This window comes from Osmerus eperlanus, chromosome 12, assembly GCF_963692335.1.
Source record: "Osmerus eperlanus chromosome 12, fOsmEpe2.1, whole genome shotgun sequence".
In the NCBI taxonomy this organism is placed as follows: Eukaryota; Metazoa; Chordata; class Actinopteri; order Osmeriformes; family Osmeridae; genus Osmerus; species Osmerus eperlanus.
Window position 1 is genome coordinate 15,322,640 of NC_085029.1, and position 21,791 is coordinate 15,344,430.

General features: G+C 46.5%; 1 protein-coding gene across 1 annotated transcript; it reads right to left on the reverse strand.

Moving 5' to 3' along the window:
• Positions 1-85: 85 nt before the first annotated feature.
• Positions 86-15,349, reverse strand: ace (angiotensin I converting enzyme (peptidyl-dipeptidase A) 1). The gene is made up of 25 exons (XM_062474041.1): positions 14,805-15,349; positions 11,400-11,567; positions 11,053-11,143; positions 9,596-9,739; positions 9,106-9,297; positions 8,727-8,824; positions 8,206-8,375; positions 7,703-7,926; positions 7,161-7,305; positions 6,814-6,912; positions 6,573-6,695; positions 6,139-6,344; positions 5,646-5,782; positions 5,190-5,348; positions 4,981-5,068; positions 4,590-4,733; positions 4,198-4,389; positions 3,915-4,012; positions 3,558-3,727; positions 3,090-3,313; positions 2,671-2,815; positions 2,396-2,494; positions 2,000-2,122; positions 1,713-1,897; positions 86-726 (listed from the first exon to the last, which is right to left on the reverse strand). The coding sequence occupies exons 1-25, from the start codon at positions 15,015-15,017 to the stop codon at positions 479-481; spliced, it is 3,885 nt and encodes a 1,294-aa protein (XP_062330025.1). The 5' UTR covers positions 15,018-15,349; the 3' UTR covers positions 86-478.
• Between the last annotated feature and the right edge of the window lie 6,442 nt (positions 15,350-21,791).

The window sequence follows — 21,791 nt, forward strand, 5'->3', positions numbered from 1 at the left end:
AGTCATTATGCAGAACTGCTTTGTGCGTTGCGTCTAATCGAGCCCAACCCCTGATGGCACTTGTCAATACAGCGTAACAAAAAAGCAAATTTCTCTGTCTTTATTATACGAAGGCAACGTATTCACTGATCCAATCAAATATTTCAAAAATGCATACACAATTAATACTTTACAGACATTCATTTGAACATTTCTTAGTCCCAGTGTTCAAGTATCACAAATAAATTACAAAACAGTTTGCTAGTTTTTTTTTTGCATACTGAAAATAATTGTGACTTTCAATTTATACAATAAATATACAAAACATCCAACACATGGAGGAAAGCAGACAGAAAGACAACTGAAACCGATCAAATCAGAACGCCATACAGTAGCACACACACAAACACTGATGTTGCACAAGATCCAAGGTCTTGTGGTACAGTAGCTACAGTTAGTGTGGCTTTAGCCAGTTAAGCTGCTAACTAAATCAACCATCTTACTTCTCTTGAAGCTCCATCTTAGAGGAAGACCTCCCACGTCCTCTTGACTTCCTGTATTTGTAGCCAATGAAGATGGTGGCCACCAGGAGAACCAGGCCCAGGACCAGGAGGACCCACTGCCCCGCCGCTGCCGCAGCACTGTCCAGGCTCATCCCCAGGAAGTCCACCTTCCCTTCACCTGGGCCGGGGGTGGAGCTGGGGCTGGGGGTGGGGGGTGCAGTCGGGGGAGCGGTGGCCGTATCAGCTTTTGAAACACACACAAACACACACACACACAGTGAGCAAGATGGATCCTGTTTCCATACAGTACATGCAACCAGGCCAAAACAAATCAATGTCTTGCAAATGAAAGCAACTGTAAGTGTTCTGTGTGCACATTCGTGTTACAGTCTCATGGTCAAACCCTGTGTGGAAACAAAGTTCAGAGCAAGACACGGAGGCTCATGCTTTCATGGCCTCCCCTTTCTGCTGGCCTCCCCTTTCTGCTGGCCTCCCCTTTCTGCTGGCCTCCCCTTTCTGCTGGCCTCCCCTTTCTGCTGGCCTCATTCTTTCCATCGTCTTCTCTTCCTCTGCCCCCCCCCCTCACACCCTGAGTCTCTATCTCCATTGTTTGTCCCAGGTATAGTGTTTCTGTCTGGTCAGACCGTTGGTTTCTTGCTGTATCTAATCTCCAACACATCCTTTCACCAGGAGCTCATCAGGGACTGAGGAACAGGGATAGATTGATTTCCTTGTAAGCTGTGGCAGACCAAGAATTCCCCAAATCAATGGTTCAACTGAGAGCTCTCCCTATGTTCTTGTGTCTCTGCTGTGGTTCATCGCATTGACTTTGGCACATTTTTACAGAGTGGGAATGTGGGTATTCTTCATGAATGTACAGAAACCAATCAATACACATACAGGTCCCTACCAGGATATACAACTTTTAATGAGGTTACATTTTTTTCTTTTTTCCGCAGAATGCTTTATGCTTTTCAATGTTTTATTTACATTATAATTTATACATTAATGTTTATTTTTCAGCAGATGCTATCTAAAATGACTTCCAGTGTGTAGAAACTTCGGGGGGGGGGGGTGAAGGACCCAAACCCACGATACAATGTACAACGTTCGCACCGCGCCACATTGCAGGATGACGTGTCATGACCTGAGGGGGGCTGAGGGAGACTCGATTCCAAGACACATTCCAGGACTAACGCCCTACATCCCTGAGCCCCCGTGTACACTTACTGGGTGGTTTCCAGTCGTACTCAGGCCAGCCCCGGACCTCGCCGTTCTTGTTGTTCTCCTTCTCCAGCCAGTCTGTGAGAGGTTTGAAGTACTCCACCAACGGCAGGGCGGACATGTGGGGCTGCCCTGTGATCATGGCCATGGCGTCCGGCCAGGGTTTACTGAAGCCCAGCTTCATCACATCACTGCAGGCAGCAGGGGTCACAGGGTCAGGCAGAGGGCAAATACACTTCTGGACCTTGAAACGAGTAAACTCAGTGTGGAGTGTGGTAAGGTGGCCTACTGACCCCAGCAGCTTCCCGGCCTCTTTAGACTGGTAGATGTCACATGTGTGGAGGGGGCCCACGTGATTGGCTGCTTTGCACAGGGCCTGGTGGAACTGGAACTGGATGATGAAGCTCACAAAGTATCTGATGGTAGAACATATGCACACACTTGATGAATACACACCAATCTCACAGGCACAGATTTGCTGTAACCCAGGGAGTGAAGCATTCAGAAGAGTCCACTGAAAAGCCATCTTATTGTAAATTGTGTTAGATGAACACTGTCCCCTGAAACCTTGAAAAAGGAATAGCAAAAACATGTTTTTTTCTCTGTGTATTAGACTTAGTATTTTTACCCAACATCCCATCCATGGCTCAGTAGTAGTGCTGTAGGGGTGTGGTCAGTGGTTACTCTACCTGACATAGGGCACGTTAGCTGGGATGTGGAACTTTGCCCCCGGGTCAAAGTCCATCTCTGTACGGGCCACAGGCGGACACAGGCCCTGGTACTTCATTCTGGGAGGGACACACAGACGGGAAGCATTCAAATCGTACATTTTGCATCTTTCACTCACACAATGAATCAATTCATCCCTATTCTCACCTTACCGTTAGTTTGTGATGTTTACTCATTCGTTCAATCTCATGTTTGTATGGATGTATGTTTGTGAGCATTCTACAGGCGCATGTACCTGAGGTTCCACCATTCCTTGTTGTACTCGGTCTTTGGGATGCGTCCATCAAACACCTTCCATCTCCACTGGTCCATCAGGTAGCCGAAGGGCAGGAAGGCGATCTTGTCCAAGGCGATGCTCATCAGGAAGTTGATGTCACTCTCTGTGGAGACCGACGTGTTCGGTAGCAGAGGTAAGGGAGTTGTAATCCGGAACAGCATTACGTTAACAGAACAACTGTACGGTACATAGACCATAAAAGGAAATATAATCTCATCGGCACAACATACACATGCTGGTATTCACATGATACATTTACAGAAGAGGCTTAATCCAAAGCTAAAGTGCAAAGAGTGTATTTTGACTGTACAGCTGAAAATCAAGTATATAGTTTTAAGAAATGATTCCATTTAGTTTCCCCAGCAGTCTGACCCTACCATAGTTGCTCTCCACCTTGTCCAACAGGCCGATGCTCTGCAGGTGTTTGGGCGTGGCCACCGACAGAGCCAGCACATCGCCGATGGCCTCGTGGAAACCCGGGTTGGCCCCGTCGCGGAACGAGATTGGCTGGTCCTTGTACTGCAGGAAGTACTGCACGTGGCCCATCTCATGGTGCACGGTGATGAGGTCATCCATGGTCACCACGGTGCACTGTTTGATCCTGCAGGGGGCCCAGGGGGGAGAATTGTTATCACAGACAGGAAGAGTGGATGTGTTGATATGTTAAAGAATGTAAACAGGGGATGAAAGCAGTAGGATAAGGAGCTGCTCCAGATGCTGGGCGGAGCTGGCCGAGAGCCGTGCGGCCCGTGTGTAACCCTCAGGAGGCCAGCTGGGGTACAACTTGAACTACAAGTCTATTTTCATTTGCTTTGCATGCATTGTGAGATTCTCTCCAAGTTGACCTGAAGTCTTTGCGGTTGTAGAAGTCCCAGGCGGAGGCGTGGCACACGACCTCTCGACCTTCAGGCTTCTCCAACATGGATTTGCTCCAGAACTCTGGAGGCATCGGTATCAGGCCCAGGGACTGGAAGAAGTTGTCGGACTCCTGGAACATCCTGGTTGCATTCCAGCCCTGTGAAGAGGCAGTCCAGACACTGTCTGAGAGTCAACCTTAAAGATTGTGTTTCTGTATGTCCTTGTCTGTGTGTGTGTGTGTGTCTGTATTTGTGAGTGTGTGTGTGTCTCTGTGTGTTTGTGTGTGCGTTTCCATAAAGGGACATGGCTCTAGCACAGCGTAGCTGCTTGAGGTGTGTGTTTACCTGTTCCACCATGGCTGGTGTGGCGTCCACCTGTGTAGCGTCGGGGTAAGGGATGGCCAAGTCCATGATTCCAGACCAAGTCTGAGCCCACATGTTCCCTAGCAAGGCCAGGACCACAGACACACAGTCATCCCAAAAGCATTGGGAATGTTCTAATGTAGTGCGTTTTGGCAGTCCTACAGATAAGTTTACACCCCGCTGACCTTACTTTTACGCACAGTGTGTGGAGCGTGGGAGACTACAGGCCGTTTTGGACAGGCCCAATCCTGGGTCGCCCCCTTACCTAGCAGGTGAGCAGGGATGGGGCCCTTCAGGTTGATGTGATTGGCTCCGTACTTCTTGTAGAGGGATCTGCGCACGTAGGCGTGCACGTTGAGGTAGAGGGGTTCCAGTTCCTTCCACAGGCGCTCCAGGTCCTGCTCGAACGTGGGTGTCTCATACAAGGAGCGCCAGAAGGCTCCGTTGTCAGAGTGACCTGAAGACACACGGCCGCTGAGATGAGAGGGACGCTACCATCAACACAATCCAACATAACGCCAGTATTCTTCTTTGGGTCCCAGCGGTTCGGACGATCTCATGGAATCCAGAGCAGTCGATCCTTACCACGACCGGCCCGACCCACATCTGTGGGGATGAGGCGATATATACCGGGGCTTTTATTTTGAAATGTCGTACCGTTGAGTGTGGCGGCTTTGTTGGCCAGCTCCACGTATCTCTGGTAGTCCTGGCGCAGGACTCGGCCCGAGGCATCCCTCCAGCCCTGCCAGGCAAACAGCAGCTCTTTGTAGTCCCTGGACTCTGCCATGATCTTCTGGAGGTCTGGAACCAAGACACGCCCTTGTTTATTACAGCCTCTCTCAAGCCTCGGGGGAAACAATGGCTGCACTGCATGTTTGAGAGGCCAAGAAAAGCATTGGATGTGTTCTCCCTTGGCCTCCCACTAGGTGAACACCAGAGCCATGCGGAGATTCATCCAGCTGGATGCTCCAACTGACGTTATGCTTGGGGCAAGCTAAGCCCCTGCCTCACCATAGTGATCAGAGTACCTTACAGTACAGACTCTCACCTGGGTCGAGAGGATGGCAGGTCCCGTTTTCTCGACACACTTTAGCCACGCTGTACTTAGTCTCCATGTTGGCCAGCAGATTGTTGTACTATAAGAAGAAGTAAAACAAGCTATTATGGTGGAGACAATCCATGACACATCCATTCTGGTGAGCTACCAGTCCGAACACTGCAAGTGTGGCATCCCCGATGCATTCGAAACCCTCTCACCTCTACCAGTTCATGATCAGGAAGTCCTGCCCTCTCAATGTCACTCAGCTTGTTCAGGATTCGCTTGACGGAGGCGTCCTGGAAGTCTGTGGTGTCGTAATTGCGGGCCTTCATCCCGTAGGTCAGTGTGTGGTTGGACATGTCCAAGTTTTTCTGAAGCTGGAGACAAAGCCATACAGTAAACACGCCATTTTGAAGAAGTGAGTGTGCGTTGAGTGAGAAGAAAAAAGAGAGAGTAAGTGAGAAAGAGAAATATGGGGAGAGACACGGAGGGAAAGAATGAAAGTGAAGAGAGAGAGACAGAGAGACAGAGAGAGAGAGAGACAGAGAGACAGAGAGACAGAGAGACAGAGAGACAGAGAGAGAGAGAGAGAGAGAGAGAGAGAGAGAGAGAGAGAGAGAGAGAGAGAGAGAGAGAGACAGACAGACATAGAGAGAGGGCTAATCAAGTCTCACCATGTTCAGCTTGTTTGCCTCAGTGATGTCAGTGTTGTAGGTCCACGAGGCCTCAGTATAGTCGTTCCACACCACCTCTGCTGTGCTGTTGTACTCTGCCAGGAGGGCCTTGGCCTGCACCTCGTCAGCTATTTTATCTGGAAACACATGCTCGGGCTCAGGCAAGGCAAAGCAGCCAGGGCTTGGTACAGTGGTCCTCATTCTCCTCAAATAAGATTTTTTTTTCCTTTTACTGTTTAACATGGCAAAAATAAAATAGTTTGGAGAGCTGCGCGCAGGCATTGATTCGCTCAGACCCTGCTTGCCCCGCTCCTGTTCTCTCTCTCACTACAACCTGAATGTCCGAACCTTGAATTTTTGGATCAGATTTATTTATACATTTAAATAAATTAATATTTCAATTTTAAAGAGGTGAATTCATACTGTGGGAAACACAGGAGACATCTACTGTAAACAGATGAAATTATGAGATCACTCCACAATCATCTCTCACCAATATCCTCAGGGTAGCCCTCTGGCATGGGCGGGACCCAGTTGAAGTCGGGCCAACCCAGGGTCTCGTTCTGGTTCTGCTTCTCCAGCCAGATGGTGATTGGCTCGAAGTAATTCATGAGCGAACTGGCATTCATCTTCCCTGTTCCGAGAGCATCTTGTAGAACTTCTTCCCAGGGTTTGGAAGACCCAGACTGAAGCACCTTCCTGGGTTAGGGGAAAGGAAACACTGGTCTCTGATCACTCAGCTCCAACATCTTTGGAGGGTTTCAGGTTTGAATCCATAGAAAAAGAAGAAGAAACGCCATGACACATCGTCTGAGTTCCTAAACCTCCATTACAGTCGGAAATGAAAATTGAGGTTGAGAATGACTATCAGCTAGTTCATGTTGGCCCTTAGTTGAAGAGAGAGGAGACCATCTTCAGAATACTCACGCTAAGATGTCTCCTGCCGCCGTGGACTTGTAGATGTCACATGTATGCAGGGGTCCCTTGTGCCCTGCGGCCTGACACAGCTTCTCGTGGAACTGGAACTGCAGGATGAAACTCACAAAATACCTGCAGGGGTGAAGCCAAGTTAGTCAATGTCAATGACATTACCGTAACCCAATCTATGTGTGTGTTTGTGTGTGTGCGTGTGTGTGCGCAAGCGGGCTTAAACCGGGTCTTCCAGTACCTGATGTATGGCGTGTTTCCAGGAATGTGGTATTTCGCCCCAGCGTCAAAGTGTTCCTCTGTGCGTCTAGTCGGAGGGCAGATCCCCTGGTATTTTGTTCTTAAAAAAAAAAAGAAAAAAAAAAAGAAAAAAAAAAAGAAAAAAAAAAAGCCTGTCATTCTCCTACATCTCTAAAGCAGTCAGCAAAGGTGTCAGTATCAGCAGAGCAATGCAAATCTAAAGGACATTTCGATTATTATGCCTACTTACAAGGTCATTTACACATAAGAGTTTCAACTTGTGTAAAAGGAGATGATTTCCTTTCCCTCGTTCAGCCAACCATGTGGTTAGAAATACATGGTACTGACCTGAGGTTCCACCACTCAGCGTTGTAGCGCTCTGGGGGGGTCCGGCCACTGAACACCCCCCACCTCCACTGGTCGATCAGATAGCCGAAGGGGAGGAAGGCCATCTTTTCCAACGCCATCTTCAGCAGGTAGTTGATGTCACTCTCTGCACACACACACAGATGTACACACACACACTTTTTAACCCTTGTGTTATCTTCGGGTCATTCTGACCCATCATCATTGTGACCCACCGTCGTATTGCGACAACTTTACCGCATACAAAAACAAAGTGAGGAATTTTCTTTTAACCGTCGGGCTGTCTCAGACCCCCCACATTGCGAAGGTTAAAAGAAAATGCTATTTATTTGTTTTTGTATTGGGTAAAATTGGGTAAACACAACGATGGTTCGTTGTGAACCTACGGTCATGTGACCCGAAGGCAGCACAAGGGTTAAGCAACACTAAACTGTATTTCCTTACAGTCTGCACTTCCAGGGCCACCATCCCTGTGGGATATAGTAGCATATTATAAATATAGATTCTGGGTGTAGTAGTTGTACCTTCATCGTTCTCCAGCGTTGGCAGCAGGCCGATGGTGTGGAGGTGCTTGGGGGTGGAGACGGAGAGGGACAGCACGTCCCCTATGGCCTCGTGGAAGCCCGGGTTGGCCCCGCGGCGGAAGCTGACCGGCAGGTCCTTGTACTGCAGGTAGTACTCCACATGACCCATCTCGTGGTGCACGGTGAAGAGCTGTTCCATGGTCACCGTGGTGCACTGTTTGATCCTGAGGGGGAGTGGAAAGGGTGTGTGTGAGTGTGTGTGTGTGTGGTCTTTATTGATATACAGTATGGTACAGTGTATCATTTCATTTGAATTAATTCTTTACTATAGATTCATGATAATATCGTTTTTTTTACACAGGTATGCTCATTCATGTTCATTGCTCACTTCTCTGCTAACGATGCAGTTACGTTGAAAGGTGACTAATGAGTGCAGCACAAATAAAAGGGATAGCGTCTTTTTACAATTTTGCCATGCAAAAACAAAGGATCTGTAAGCTGACCTGAAGTCCTCTCGGTTGTAGAAGTCCCAGGCGGATGCGTGGCACACGACCTCTCGACCTTCAGGCTTCTCCAACATGGACTTTTCCCAGAACTTGTCAGGCATCTCGATCAGGCCCAAAGATGTGAAGAACTCCTCAGCCACACGAAACATGTGCGTGGAATTATAGCCCTGACGGAGAGAAAGAGAGAGGACAGAGACAAGTAGAGAGAGAGAGAGAGAGAGAGAGAGAGAAAGAGAGAGAGAGAGAGACAAGTAGAGAGAGAGAGAGAGAGAGAGAGAGAGAGAGAGAGAGAGAGAGAGAGGAGAGAGAGAGAGAGAGAGAGAGAGAGAGAGAGAGAGAGAGAGAGAGAGAGAGAGAGAGAGAGAGAGGAGAGACAAAATAACATTAGAAAGTGTAGAATCGTGTAGAAAAGTGATCGTCCCGAAGGAAATCGGTCTTGGACACATCCAGTTTTTACTGTTGAATACAAACGATACAACGCACGCACACAATAACAGTCTTCACTTTCACACACGTACTTGTTCCAACATCTCCTTCGTCACGTCCACATTGGTTTTTCCAGGGAAGGGGATCATCATGTCGTAGATGTTGTTCCAGGTTTGAGACCACATGTTACCTGAGGGGAAGGTGGAAGGTCATATAGAGTTAGTGAATCTTTGTTTCCCCTCACTGACCAACACACTGACTGGACACAGCTATACAAGATGCTGGGCTGTGAACTCAATTTGCAGGGCATTTCTTGTTGCAAACATGAACTTCTTTGCTAATTTTCAGGTTAATATCCTTTAGATTAAACAAGATTTGTTTGATCAATATTCGTCTTGGACTGATTGAGTTTAAAGGACCATAGATCTCATCTCTGCTCGTGACAGGGGAGATAGTGAGAAGATGCTGTACCTAACAAGTGAGCTGGGATTGGTCCTTTGAGGTTGATGTACTTGGGGCCGTAGTGATGGTACAGCTTCCTGCGTACGAAGGCGTGCAGGTTGTTGTAAAGCGGCTGGATGGTTTTGTAGATCTCCTCCAGGTCGTTCTCGAAGGTGGCCGACTCGTACCACGAGCGCCAGTACGCCCCAGTGTCAGCATGGCCTACACATGGTGCAGAGGACAGTCCCAAATGAGGACCTTTCATCCATCCATCATCTATTCTTCCTTTCTCTCTCTTCCCCTTTCGCTCTCTCCCTTTCTCTTTCCATCCCTCTCTTTCCTTTTAATTTCTCTTTCTCTCACACTTATTCTCGCTCTAACCACAGATGTCCCTTCTAATAGTGTCATCGTGTCCAATCACAACGTCCAACCTCAAATCACAGCTAGCTTTCAGCTAATGTTAGCAGCCTGCTCGACAGTTATCCCGTGGGTTAAAGATCAGCATGGTGTGAGATCTTACCGTCAGCGAGGGAAGCCTTGTTGCTGAGCTCCACAAACCTGGGGTAGTGCTGCCTGAGGGGCACCCCCGAGGCATTGTGCCAGCCCTCCCATGCGTACAGCAGCCGCTTGTAGCTCCGAGAGGTGGCCATGATTTGGGATATCTCTGGGGGAAGAGAAACAGGTAGAGGGGGAATCTTAACAATGCTCACAAAAACTAGGTCTGCTTTAAAAACACTCCACGGGGGTGGCTAGCTAGTGCTACCGACGGCACTGACCGCACACGCACAGTTGTGTGCTACGTAACCCGAGTCTGAGGTTTTGAATGTTTACATGACTTGTGTGACACTATTTCTCGAAGACAGAGGAGCGTAGCACACACATTAGCACCGAGATTAGCCCTGAGTAATGGTGACGGGAAACAAAAGCTGCCCTAAAACAACATCTCTGTTTACAGGCCAGACGCACAAAGGGAGTGGGATGAGAGGGGGAAATTGAAGGCCAAGGAACAAAGTGGGCTAGTAAGCTGTGTGGAAAAGGGAGATGACCCCTTGGTGTGGCCAACCCCTCAGGGTTTCCGTTTGCTATGATAATAAAGGTGGTGTAGGTGTTTTTGGAGGGGGTGTGTGTGTGTGTGTGGGGGGGGCAGCTACTTTCTGACTCTGTTTCACCCAATGTTCAGTTTTGTTGATTTTAACTCAGGTTAAACTGTAGGTTGTCCTGGTGGTAGCCAGTTTATAATTTGTCTGTGCTTGTGGAGGTGTTGGTTTAGTCTTGCATGCTTCTTATGCATGCCTTTGCTTAAGGAACCTTTGACATTTTATTTCAGTGCATTGTATATTGCACTGTGACAACAAATCTACTGAATCCTGATAGTGGATTTTACAGTAGTTTATGCGAACACTGCAAACACAACACATTAAGGTTTGTATTCTGGCATTGTGAGCTTTCCATTAATGTTTGGCTACAGCAGGATGTTGAGACACAGACCTATTGTTGAAACACTTCGATGATTGAGAATGATAAATGAAGTCGATGTGTTTTAGAGTGCCCTGAGTAGCGGACCTCCATCATGCTGTTTGTGTAGCCTTTTTACCCAACATCCTAACGAGCTTCATCCAGCTCAGACTAATTTTCCTCATCCTGTTTCTTTTCCTCAAGTCGATACAATCGCTCCCTCTGCACCGCTTCTCTTGTTATTCTGTTGAGTAGTATTCCTCCTTTCGATCTCTGCCTATTTCTCTTTGTTAGACTAGAACATTGTCCGAAGACAAGTACAAAATAGACAATGCATATGTGAAAATGTTCTGGCCTAAAAGCCTATAAATTACTGTTGTTAAAGTTCACAGATGCTGATATATTGCATGAGTGAAGGAATTTCCCTTTTTGACAAATAATTTGCTAACACCTTTAATTCTAGACAAGTGTTCAGTTGTACGTTTAAAGGATTTTATTGCATTTTATTTCATCAACGCGTACCTGGCTCAAGATTCCAGCAAGGTTCTCCAGGTGTGGGGCACACTTTGGCTGTAGAATATAGTTTGTCCATGGTGCTGAGAATGGTGTTGTACTGGGAAATCGTTGGGGAAAAAGAACATTAACTTCAAAATGAAACAAAAACAGCTATAGTCTCAAGAAATATGATCTAACATCATATCAGTGAAACAATGCAGAAGTAGCAGCAGTTAAGAATCATCCCCTTTATCTCAAATCTGATGCAAAGTTATTGTCAAAGTCATCCCCAGATACAGGAAACAGTTCCACCCATTACAACACTGACATAATTAATCTTATGATTCAGCTTTCGCACGTATGAAGACACTGACCTCCTCTCTCTCAGTGGTGGGGAGATTGGCAGCTCCCAGCTCGTTGATTTTCTTAATGAGCTTCTGCAGCTCGGGCGCGAAGCCATTGAGGGTTGCGTCAGGGAAGACTTCTTTGGCCTTCTTCCCCCAGGCTTCTGTGAAGGCCTGCTCCTCCAGAGATGCAGCCACCTGCAGGCACAAGTGCTCCCAGCTCAGTATTTTTTTATTTTTTTATTTCACCTTCGGTAATCAGCGTGTCGATGTCTTCGGGGTAATCAAGGTGAATCATCCCCTCAAAACTCAAGCTGCTGGAAAGGTACACTGGGTTTACCCCAAACATGTTTGGAAACGAATTACATCAAACTATTTTATGAATCTAATCTCTTAAATAAAAAAAACTTTTAATTGGATGCACTATTTGATCTTGACTGTTGCTGAAACGCCATGCCTTCCTGCTTTGGAGGGCTTTCGAAGTGTCACCGAGAGAAGCAAGGCTGGGTCAGGGAATAACAACCTCAGTTAGAGCGAGGTCAATGTTAACGGCACTTACAATGTCCTCCCAGAAGCCTTCAAGGCATCTGTCGACACATCCACTATTGTTACAGGGAAGGTCAGTGTGTAGACTGTGGTCTAATGAGTGCTGTTCTGCGTGATAGTGATGGATTGAAGAGTTCTCTGAGACAAGGCCATGGAACATAGAACCTGTTCTTGTATCATTGTACCACCGACTGCGACACAGAGTCCAGTATACCAGGTGTGACGGTTTGAAGAAGTTCTCATCATGATGAACAAATAAACCTTGGTTTGCAGCACCAGTCAACTGACAAGATGTTAAAAGGCTGTCAGGAATTCATGTCTGGGTGACTGCTGTAGCAGAATCCACAATCACCCCCCTGCATCACAAGTCATGTGCATATTTACTGGTCCAGATTTAGTCCTGCTGAGGTCCATATTGCATGTCAGATCCAAATATTGTGCAACAAATTATTTCACATAACACATTCCTCAGACAGTGTCATTTTAACCAGAGTGCATCATAACATCTCTGTCAAATCGCTGACATTTGCCCCAGAACTGATAAAATGGTCCATCTATCTTCTACTGATTAACCCACAGTAAACCGGACACAGTGTGATGCATCAACTCAAACTCTCTGTCTACTCCTCTTTCCCTCTCTTTTATGTCCTTTCTCTTTTTTTCTACCTTTCTCGCTCTGTTCCCTTCCAGGCTGTAAACATTAAATTACATAAAAGTTTTTATGGTTTATAGACACTTCATATTTGTTCTTTCCCCATTCTGTTATGGTTTATAGATACTTCTTTTCTTTACACATTCTGCAGCAATAAAAACCTATACATTTCCTTGTTTCTCTCATACATATAATGTAGTCCTCTCAAAGTCTCTGTGTGTGCGTGTCTAAACAGTATAGGCACATTAGGATGGTCACATCTAGCCCAACTCTGTTGTTCCCTCTGTGAAAGGAACTTAGAAAGTGTACTTTTCTTAAACAGTGTAATGTTCACTTCAGAACAACTACTGAATAAAAAGGCAGAGAAGGTACTTCTTTGAGTTTGAGGAGCTCGGTTTTTGTCATTCATGTGAGCTGAACCAAGGCAGCTTCTGAAAGAGCAAACACACAATCGTTTTGAACGGGCAGTGCCAGTTACAAGTGCTTGGTTGGGCAGTGTGTCAAAGGACCGAGGGTCGTCCACAAGGGGTCGTCCCGTTCTGACAGGATGATTCTAAACCCCAGGACCAGGCCTCCTGCTGTTTGATCGTGTTTTCGCTTCTCATTTGCACTGAGATGAAATGATCTACCACCTCTGAAGCAGCAAGGAGTGTGTGTGTGTGCGTGTGTGTGTGCGTGCAAGCATGTTTGTTGGTGTGTGTTTGTGTGGCCAACGAACTACTCGGGCACACCAACACACATGCCTGCTTGCTAGTTTGTTGGCCACACCCCCTACAATGCAGCCTTTTCCTAAATCCTAGAATGAATTTCACTTCCACTAGAAAAAAAACTAAGCTGAACGTCAGGGAATGGATCCACCTGGGGATTTCCAGAACAACCACGGTCGCAGGAGTGGACAGTCATGTACATCCCAGCACACTCCATTGTCAGCCTCGAGAGAGAGAGAGAGAGAGAGAGAGAGAGAGAGAGAGAGAGAGAGAGAGAGAGAGAGAGAGAGAGAGAGAGAGGGCTGAGTTGAGCTGAACACAGCGAACGAGCTGCTCTCTGGCTGCCAAATCCCATCGGGCTCAAAGCCCCTGATTCCCTTTGATCCTATCTTTGAAGTGTCCAGAATAATAGCGTTCATAACGGGCAGCCCACAGGTCGGACCCAAGCTTGCTTTTCTTGCACCTCACGTCCTGGGTGCTTCCTGGGAGAGGCAGGCATTGTGTGGAATGACCCCTGTGACACGAGCGAGGCAGGGGAGAGCCTACACCTGTTGTATTGGACATGTGCTGGAGTCCAGCTCTAAGCTGGGCTGGTGGTGTTGTAAAAACCCTGTTGAGACAGCTGCCTGACAAGGGAAGGCAAAATAAACTAGACAAAGGCGGTCGATGCTTGACACTGTGTATGTGTTCATCCTGTATGTGTGTGTGTGTGTAGGTGGCTTGGATGGATGGATGGGCAGGTGGGTGGATGGGTGTGTGCCCATGCATGTGCATGAGAGTGTGCGTTTGTCTTCCTAAATCTCCTTTCTCGGTGCTGGAAAAATGCAAATTTTTCACTGATCCCACCTACTGTCTGGATTCTGGTATTCTCTCTTTGTTTTCCAGCCTGCACCACCTCTGTGTGTGGAAATGCAAATGGCCCTCTAGCATACAGAGAGAGGAAATTGTAAAAGTAGAACCATCTGGAGACAGTAAGCTAATGCCTCTTCTGGCCGAAAGATCCTCAAACCCCCAAAATATCTACAGCTAAGAAAAAGTCTTATGGAAGCCTTGTGGCAAGCGAGGTTTCCAGGGACGTGAAAAGACTCTGTCTTTATAGCCCAATAGAAAACGAATAGAACCAGGCATTATAACTACTAAACATCTGACTAAACACACTGGCTGACTCCCCCTGCTCACAGCCCCGAAACTCCGCCAACCTCTCCTGGAACTCGTTTCAAAGACTCAAAGACGCCCGAGCCACATGTGTTCGGATTGCTTTTCAAGGCACCAGAAACGCACATGCAGAGTTGGCCCAGCAGTGTGGTAACGGGGCATGTCATTCTGGACGACCATGAATAGGCGTGATCCTAAAGTCCCCAAAGTCATGCAGGGCTTCGCTCAACAGACATCCCTCTGTGGGTGCAGTCGTGATACAAGAGAGCGGTCCAGCAAATCGCAAGGGTCACGCAAGGGTCTGTTTAAGGTTTATATACAGCAAAAAAATGGCAAACATATTTTCTCTATAAGTAAATGTTGACAGTACACTACCTGCAGCTCGGAATTGTGGTCCGTCAAGTTAGTGTTGTAGGTCCAGCTCGCACTGGTGCTGAGGAAGAAGACTTGCTCTGCTGTGCTGTTGTAGTCGCTGACAAACCGTTGGGCTTCCACCTCTGTTGACGTGTAGTTTCCTGGCATCCACTCTGATGGCAAGGCATCAGAGAGTCCCAGGACTGGCAGCAGTAGCACTGCTGCCCACAGCATTCTGGCCCCTCTGCAGTCTCCACAACCTGGGGGGGAAGCAGTGCTGGAAAAGTAGTGTCTGAGAGGAGCGCAGGCTTCTGATCCACTTGTTGCTGCTGCGAGTGTGCACCTTTCCTGAGTGTTGCTTTTATCCAAGTTGCCTCTGCCTGTTTGTCAAAGGCTGTGCAGCCTCAGCTAAGTTCCCTTCTTAAATACCAGCTGAACCCAGCCCACACTTCTCTGCAGACGTCCACTCGCCACTTTACAGTGCGGCACTGACACTATCTCTCTCTCTCACTCACTTCCTCCTTCTTGTTTAACCTGCTCGTCTGCCCCTCTCTCTTTCTTTCTCAGTCTCTCTTTCCCCCCCCCCCCCCTTCTTCCTTTACCCTCAAGGCTTCCTGGTTGGCCAGCGTTGGTAATGATCAGAATCACAAGAGCTGCCCCTTTGCGCTGCTTGAAGCTGCCACTGCGGTGTCAGACAGGAGATCAGTTTTTACACTCCATCGCTGCTGACAGGCGGCTCCTCAATCACCCACACTCCCCTCAGCCCACAGGATGAGAGAGAGAGAGAGAGAGAGAGAGAGAGAGAGAGAGAGAGAGAGAGAGAGAGAGAGAGAGAGAGAGAGAGAGAGAGAGAGAGAGAGAGAGAGAGAGAGAGAGAGAGAGAGAGAGAGAGAGAGAGAGAGAGAGAGAGAGAGAAAAGAATGAAAGAGAGAAGTGTTCGGGGGAGGGGGAGACAGAGTTAGAGTGAGAGGAAAAGACAGGGACAAAGAGGGAGAGAGGGGGGAGAGCAAGAGGGAGAGAGGAGGGAGAGAGGAGGGAGAGCAAGAGGGAGAGAGAAGGGAGAGCAAGAGGGAGAGAGGAGGGAGAGAGGAGGGAGAGCAAGAGGGAGAGAGGAGGAAAACCCAGCGATGTGGAGACGAGAGACAGGGGAGGGGGAAAGAGATTATGAGGTGGGAGTTCCAGAGACACGATATGAGTGAAATGGGATTCTTATGTACAACAAGTGCTGTTTCTCCCTGCCCTGGGTGTTTTCCTGTGTCCTGTGTCATTGTCTTCACCTGTCTTGTTAATTGCTGTGTCGTTGTGTTATTGCGTCCACCTGTGTCTTGTTTGGCTGTGTTTCTAGCTTCCTGTTGTGTGTCCAGTCCTTGTCTTGTGGTCGTCCTTTTGTTTCTGTGAACCCCGTCTGCTTCTCTCTCCAATGTGCGGGTCCTACCCCTGCACCCACACGTTTCTCTCTCTCTCTCTCTCTCTCTCTCTCTCTCTCTCTCTCTCTCTCTCTCTCTCTCTTTCCTTCACTCTCTCTCTCTCCCTCACTCTGTGCATCTCTTTCTGTGCTGTGCAATTATTTATGCACAGCTAAGGTAATCATGTGTTTGAGCACGACAGAGTAAGTTACTCAGTAGATGAGCTGCGGTAACGGTCCACACCTGGTTTTCACAACCCCACACTCTTCAACTTCAACGTGATGAAACAATTGCTGCTCCGCCTCCTAGCCTCCACTGAGGCTGTGAGCTCAGGTCTTTCTGGGTAACAAGAGCCCGAGAGGTGGGTGTCACACAGAGGACAGAAGCCAGGGGCAGGGGGGGGGGGGGGGGGGGGGGGCACATTAACATATTCTCCAGCGTTTGAATCCAAACAGCACTGTGAGCTATTAAACATTCTGCAGAGCACGAGAACATGTGGTGCAGTGGATATACCGGAACTGAACAGATGCTGGTGGGGGTGGAGAGGGGATCACATAGCCAAATCAGAACTGAACTGGGGCTTTATAAGAGAGTAGGAGGGTGAAGGGGGGGGGGGGAGAAGAAGAGATTGAATGGGAAAGAGAGAACAGCGAATGGCCTCAACACATGGAAACACAGAACATGTGGTGCGTGTATGTATGAAGACTGAGGCATAATCGTTGAGGAAGCGAACCGTGTAGTTGCTCTTAAGACCTGTGTCAACTATGTCATCGTCATGGAATTCTGGAGAATCTCCTCAAGCAGATTTAGTGAGTGTACAAGTTTGCCCAATCCTATTTGCTAAATGCTACATGCAACATTTAGCATATCCTGCACCCTGAATGTTCTTTGCATATTAAACAAAGGGGTAGCATAACTCTTAACATAAAGTCTTGGGCCGGGGCCGCGACTATGGACGTTCAGAAACACGCAGAACTCTGTTGTTTTCTATTGTTTCTTACGTTTGTAACTCTACACTCAAATCAAATCATATGTACTTACAACCACAGAATAAATAAATAAGCAAAACCTCAAGGCAGATGCACACCTGAACAGAGCTGGTCATGAGCTTAGAAACTGATAAGTTCACCTCCAAAGAAGGTCTGTGTTCTCTCCATTATTTGATCTATTTGATTCACGATCTCACTAGAACGAAAAGCTAAACAACACAAAACAGAACCAGTTATTGTGGGCACTTGTCTATCAAACCAAATCCACCTTTAGTCATTTTAACATTCTGCAAATAGTGAGGAGAAAACCTCAACAGGGAATGACGTTGTGGAAGAGACTGTTCCCATATTGGGCAATCATGCAAGGTTACAAGGACTGTTTTAGAGAGAACGTTCTTAAGTTAGTAACAAAACTGTGGTTGTTACTAGTCACTGTTTCCACTGGAAACGTGGTCAGGCTTAGTCACAGTCCTGCCTCCCATTCTGACACCACGAGTCTACTGGAAATCTGCTGACAGTGTCACTCAACAATCCTGATAATATTACGATTGATACATTAATAGCAGTTAATACTGGTTGTTATGTTATAGTGTTGTTCAAAGTCTGCAAAAATCCAGATAACTGCGATGGCTTTCGTTAACAATGAGCCTTAGGCTACAGTATCTGGACATGACGTGACTGTTATCTCTCAACCCAAGGTCTTTGCATCCAAACGTTGTTCCGTTCCGAACTTGATGGCAGTGGTGCATATCTGCCATTGCCTTGCTTTGTGCTGAAGTTGTGTTTATGTGGCTATTAAGATCTTAAAAGGGCTTTTAATCTCTCTTTAGATCTACCTTTGCTCCACAGCTTGTTATGAGGGACACCTAGTACGTGTCAGCCTGTTACAGATTTATCATAATAAAGTGAGAAGGTAAGAGGTCAAGAAGGTAATTGCAAAACACAAAAGCAAAATTGAGAACTCATACCTTTTTGGGACACATTTAGATGGCTGAAAACAGAAAGTCAACATTCTGTCAATGTGAGGTTACCAGGTCAGAGAGAAAAAGAGTCCGACAGTAGCCGAGCCTGCACCTGGGTCAGGCTCCAGAGGCACCAGCTCATTGTTACACAACATCATCTGTCCTCCCAGAAAGTCATCTGGCATCCTCTATTGTCGACCCAGGATCTGGTCAACAGCGGCCAGACAGACAATCTCATCCCAAGGCGGACAGCATCTGCTCTGCTGCTTGCCCTCTGGTAGCCTGGTGAGTGGCCTGCTTCCAAGCTGATGCACGTGTGCTCCCCATGTGAGCAGGTGGAGGTGGTCTGGTTACTCATTGACAGCAGTATCTCTGTTTTTCCCCATCAGATGAGCCCCTCTGGGTTATCGTCCTCCTCCGCTGTCAGGGACGTCGTTTGATACCAGCTCACTGAAGAGTTGGCCTTGATGAACGTCAGGTGAGCAGTGTTCAGCCAGCTGAACCAGGCTGAACCATCTGATTTTGAACCACGTATGGTTTTGTTGTCGTGGGATTCAAGTTTTTTTTTAATTGAATATGAATAATATGACATTTAAACTGACGTATAAATTCTCCCCAGTGGGCAAGCATGAACTTGGCTCACAAACACTCATATTAGACAAACAAAACTCTTTCTTAATTTACTTATAATACTACTGAATCTCAGAACAGTATAAGATAAAGCTTGGTAATAGTGTTGCTTCTTGAATTCTCAAGACCACTCTGTGCAGTGTTGCATTTGTTGTTGGTTTGAACCCTGACCCTTCACAAGAAACCGTCAAACCACAAAAAACATCGACAACACAACTTGAATTTTACTGAACCGACCGAAAAGAGGACTGGTCCCTTGAAGCCTTGAGCAATTACTGCTGTAAATGTGCTGATAATCTTGACTGAAATTGGGTCCAAAGTCAACGTTATTTGGGGACAAACAGTGGGTAGAGGGCCACGGTGGATAGTGTTGGCTGTTGGATAAAAGTGTAAGTGTGTACGTGGGTGTGAGTCTATACACTTCATCCCCCTGTCTAGTTCTGCTGGAGTCTCCAGCTCACTAATTGAATTCAGGAGCTATAATGAAAGTCTGTGAAGCGTGGCGAATCTGTAATAGCCCTGAGCATCCAATCTCCACTGATAGAAAAGGCATAGGTTGCACACCATTGGATCTGGATGGTGTGTGTGTGTACGTGTCTATGTTTATATGCGTAGGATAAGGGGACTATTTTAAATCTGTGTACATGCTTTTTTTCTCTCATCTTCAGTAAACAGTAAAAGGGGAGTCAGGTGGCTGAGTGGTGAGGGAATCGGGCTAGTAATCAGAAGGTTGGCAGTTCGATTCCCGGTCATACTAACTGACGCTGTGTCCTTGGGCAAGACACTTCACCCTACTTGCCTCGGGGGAATGTCCCTGTACTTACTGTAAGTCGCTCTGGATAAGAGCGTCTGCTAAATGTAAATGTAAACTGAAAGATCTTCTTCTGCCCAAAATCTAACCGTAGTGGTATGTTTTCATAGTCCTCTAGCTCCTCACCCTTCCCTCCCTTAATGCTAAACTTATACTCTCTTATTTCTTGAGAAATAAACAAAATATCCATTCTTTCCTTTGTTGATGTGAATTGTTAGGATCGAATTTCATTTGACTCAAGTTTCATCTATGTCTTTCAATGCTTTTTACAACATTGTTCAAGAACAATACATCATATAATCTTTGGTTTTGAAAGGCCAACTGGTGTGGGGATGCAGTTTTAACTGACACAAATAACTCCCCACATAGTGTTTTGACTACCCTAAAAATCAGTGTACTATAGCAACACTGATATTATCAGCAAGGTTTAGTAAGACTTCTCAATAAAATGAAATAACTTACCAATCCAGAGGCTGGCTGGACACAGCACTGTTCTTCATGGGGGCACAAAAACAAGCCCATAAAATAGCAGTTAGTCAGGCGCTAGGCTAATGCTGGTGTGCCAGTGGGCAGAATTGGAAGTGTTCTGGTCTCTATGGGGGGCAGAATGTTTAAATAGGCTTTCAGTCCTGAGAAAATGTCATGTCTTAATATAAGCTATCCATCTTATAGTTTGGTTTAATGTTACTTCCCATGCCCTGTGTGGACTGTATAATTTGCTTGTAGGTTCTCCAAGGACTGCAGAGTGAGATCAGTGATATCCCCCGAGTGAATACAAAAGCCGCACACATCCTATCCTCACTTGGACAAACTGGTTGTTGTGAAACCTTCACAGGAAATAATCTTTGGTTGCATAATCTTGGCTATTGTATTTCCCTGTTTATGGCATTTTAGTACAGTTATGTAGCAGCACTAGCCAAGACTTAAAGTATAAAATAGCAGTGCGCCACAGTAGTTCTAATTCACTGCCAAGATTAAACCAACCACCCCACAAATACTGCAAGCTACACAGCAACAAGGTTAATGGTGATAGAATAATCTTTAAACAGGTGAATTGGTGGTGACAAAGGTTTTGTGGAGTTTGACACTGGTGTCATGAGGGGGGTGAAGGGAAGCATCTGTGTGAGACATTTTTACATTTAGCAGACGCTCTTATCCAGAGCGACTTACAGTAAGTACAGGGACATTCTCACAGAGGCAAGTAGGGTGAAGTGTCTTGCCCAAGGACAGAATGTAATTTTTCGCTGCCGGGATTTGAACCGGCAACCTTCTGATTATTAGCCCAGTTCCCTAACCGCTCAGCCATCTGACTCCCACACCTGTGTGGTCTTCTCTGGCTGGTATCTGCAGCACACCAGGGTTGCGTTCCTGCTGCAGCCCTGCAGAACAACAAGAGGGCACAGACGCAGGCACGTTCGCTGCGATATTTGACAAGTGCATAACTGGATCTAATTTTATGCTTTGGTATCAAACAGAATGTGTTTACGAGGCCTACCGAACCAAGTAGAACTTCAAACCGTGGAGATGAAATAGCCACCATTAGTCAATGTCAGTGTCTGGACATATTCTACAGTGAATGAAATAAACAACACAGCCGGTTGTTTTCTCGAAGTATCAATATAGAGCACACACTGTCTACTCTACATGTAGGAACTGATGCTGGTGCATACACAAATATTCTGTTGTATGAAGTACTCAAACCATATGTGGAATGTATTTTATTTCCATATTTTTATAAAAAAATGTACACCATCAATATGATTACAAAGCTCACGTTTTTTTGTCACCCACAGGGCAGTTTAATAAACTGAGAAAATTGTATTTCCCCTGTGGATTTCATGTAACAGTCCAGCAATTTTGGCGCATGACTGTGCAAAATGAATCTAAAGTTGTCCATTTACCCCCCCCACTCACTGACGTAATTAAATGTCTATAAGCAATCAAACAGTTCAATGTTCTTTACAACCTGTATTATCACAAGATGAAGCTTTTGTTGATGAACTTTCACCTCTGCTTGTGTCTGGACTGCAGATCTACACACATAACATGTGTGATTAAGTGTGATTACGGGTGCACAGTAAATAGATAACAGGTAAAGGATAGGAGCCGTTAACACATTATCAAAAGACAAACATCACAAAGACTGTAATATGAGCAATGAACAGTACGATTAAGGATGATTAATGACTAAATAACACTTAATATCCTTC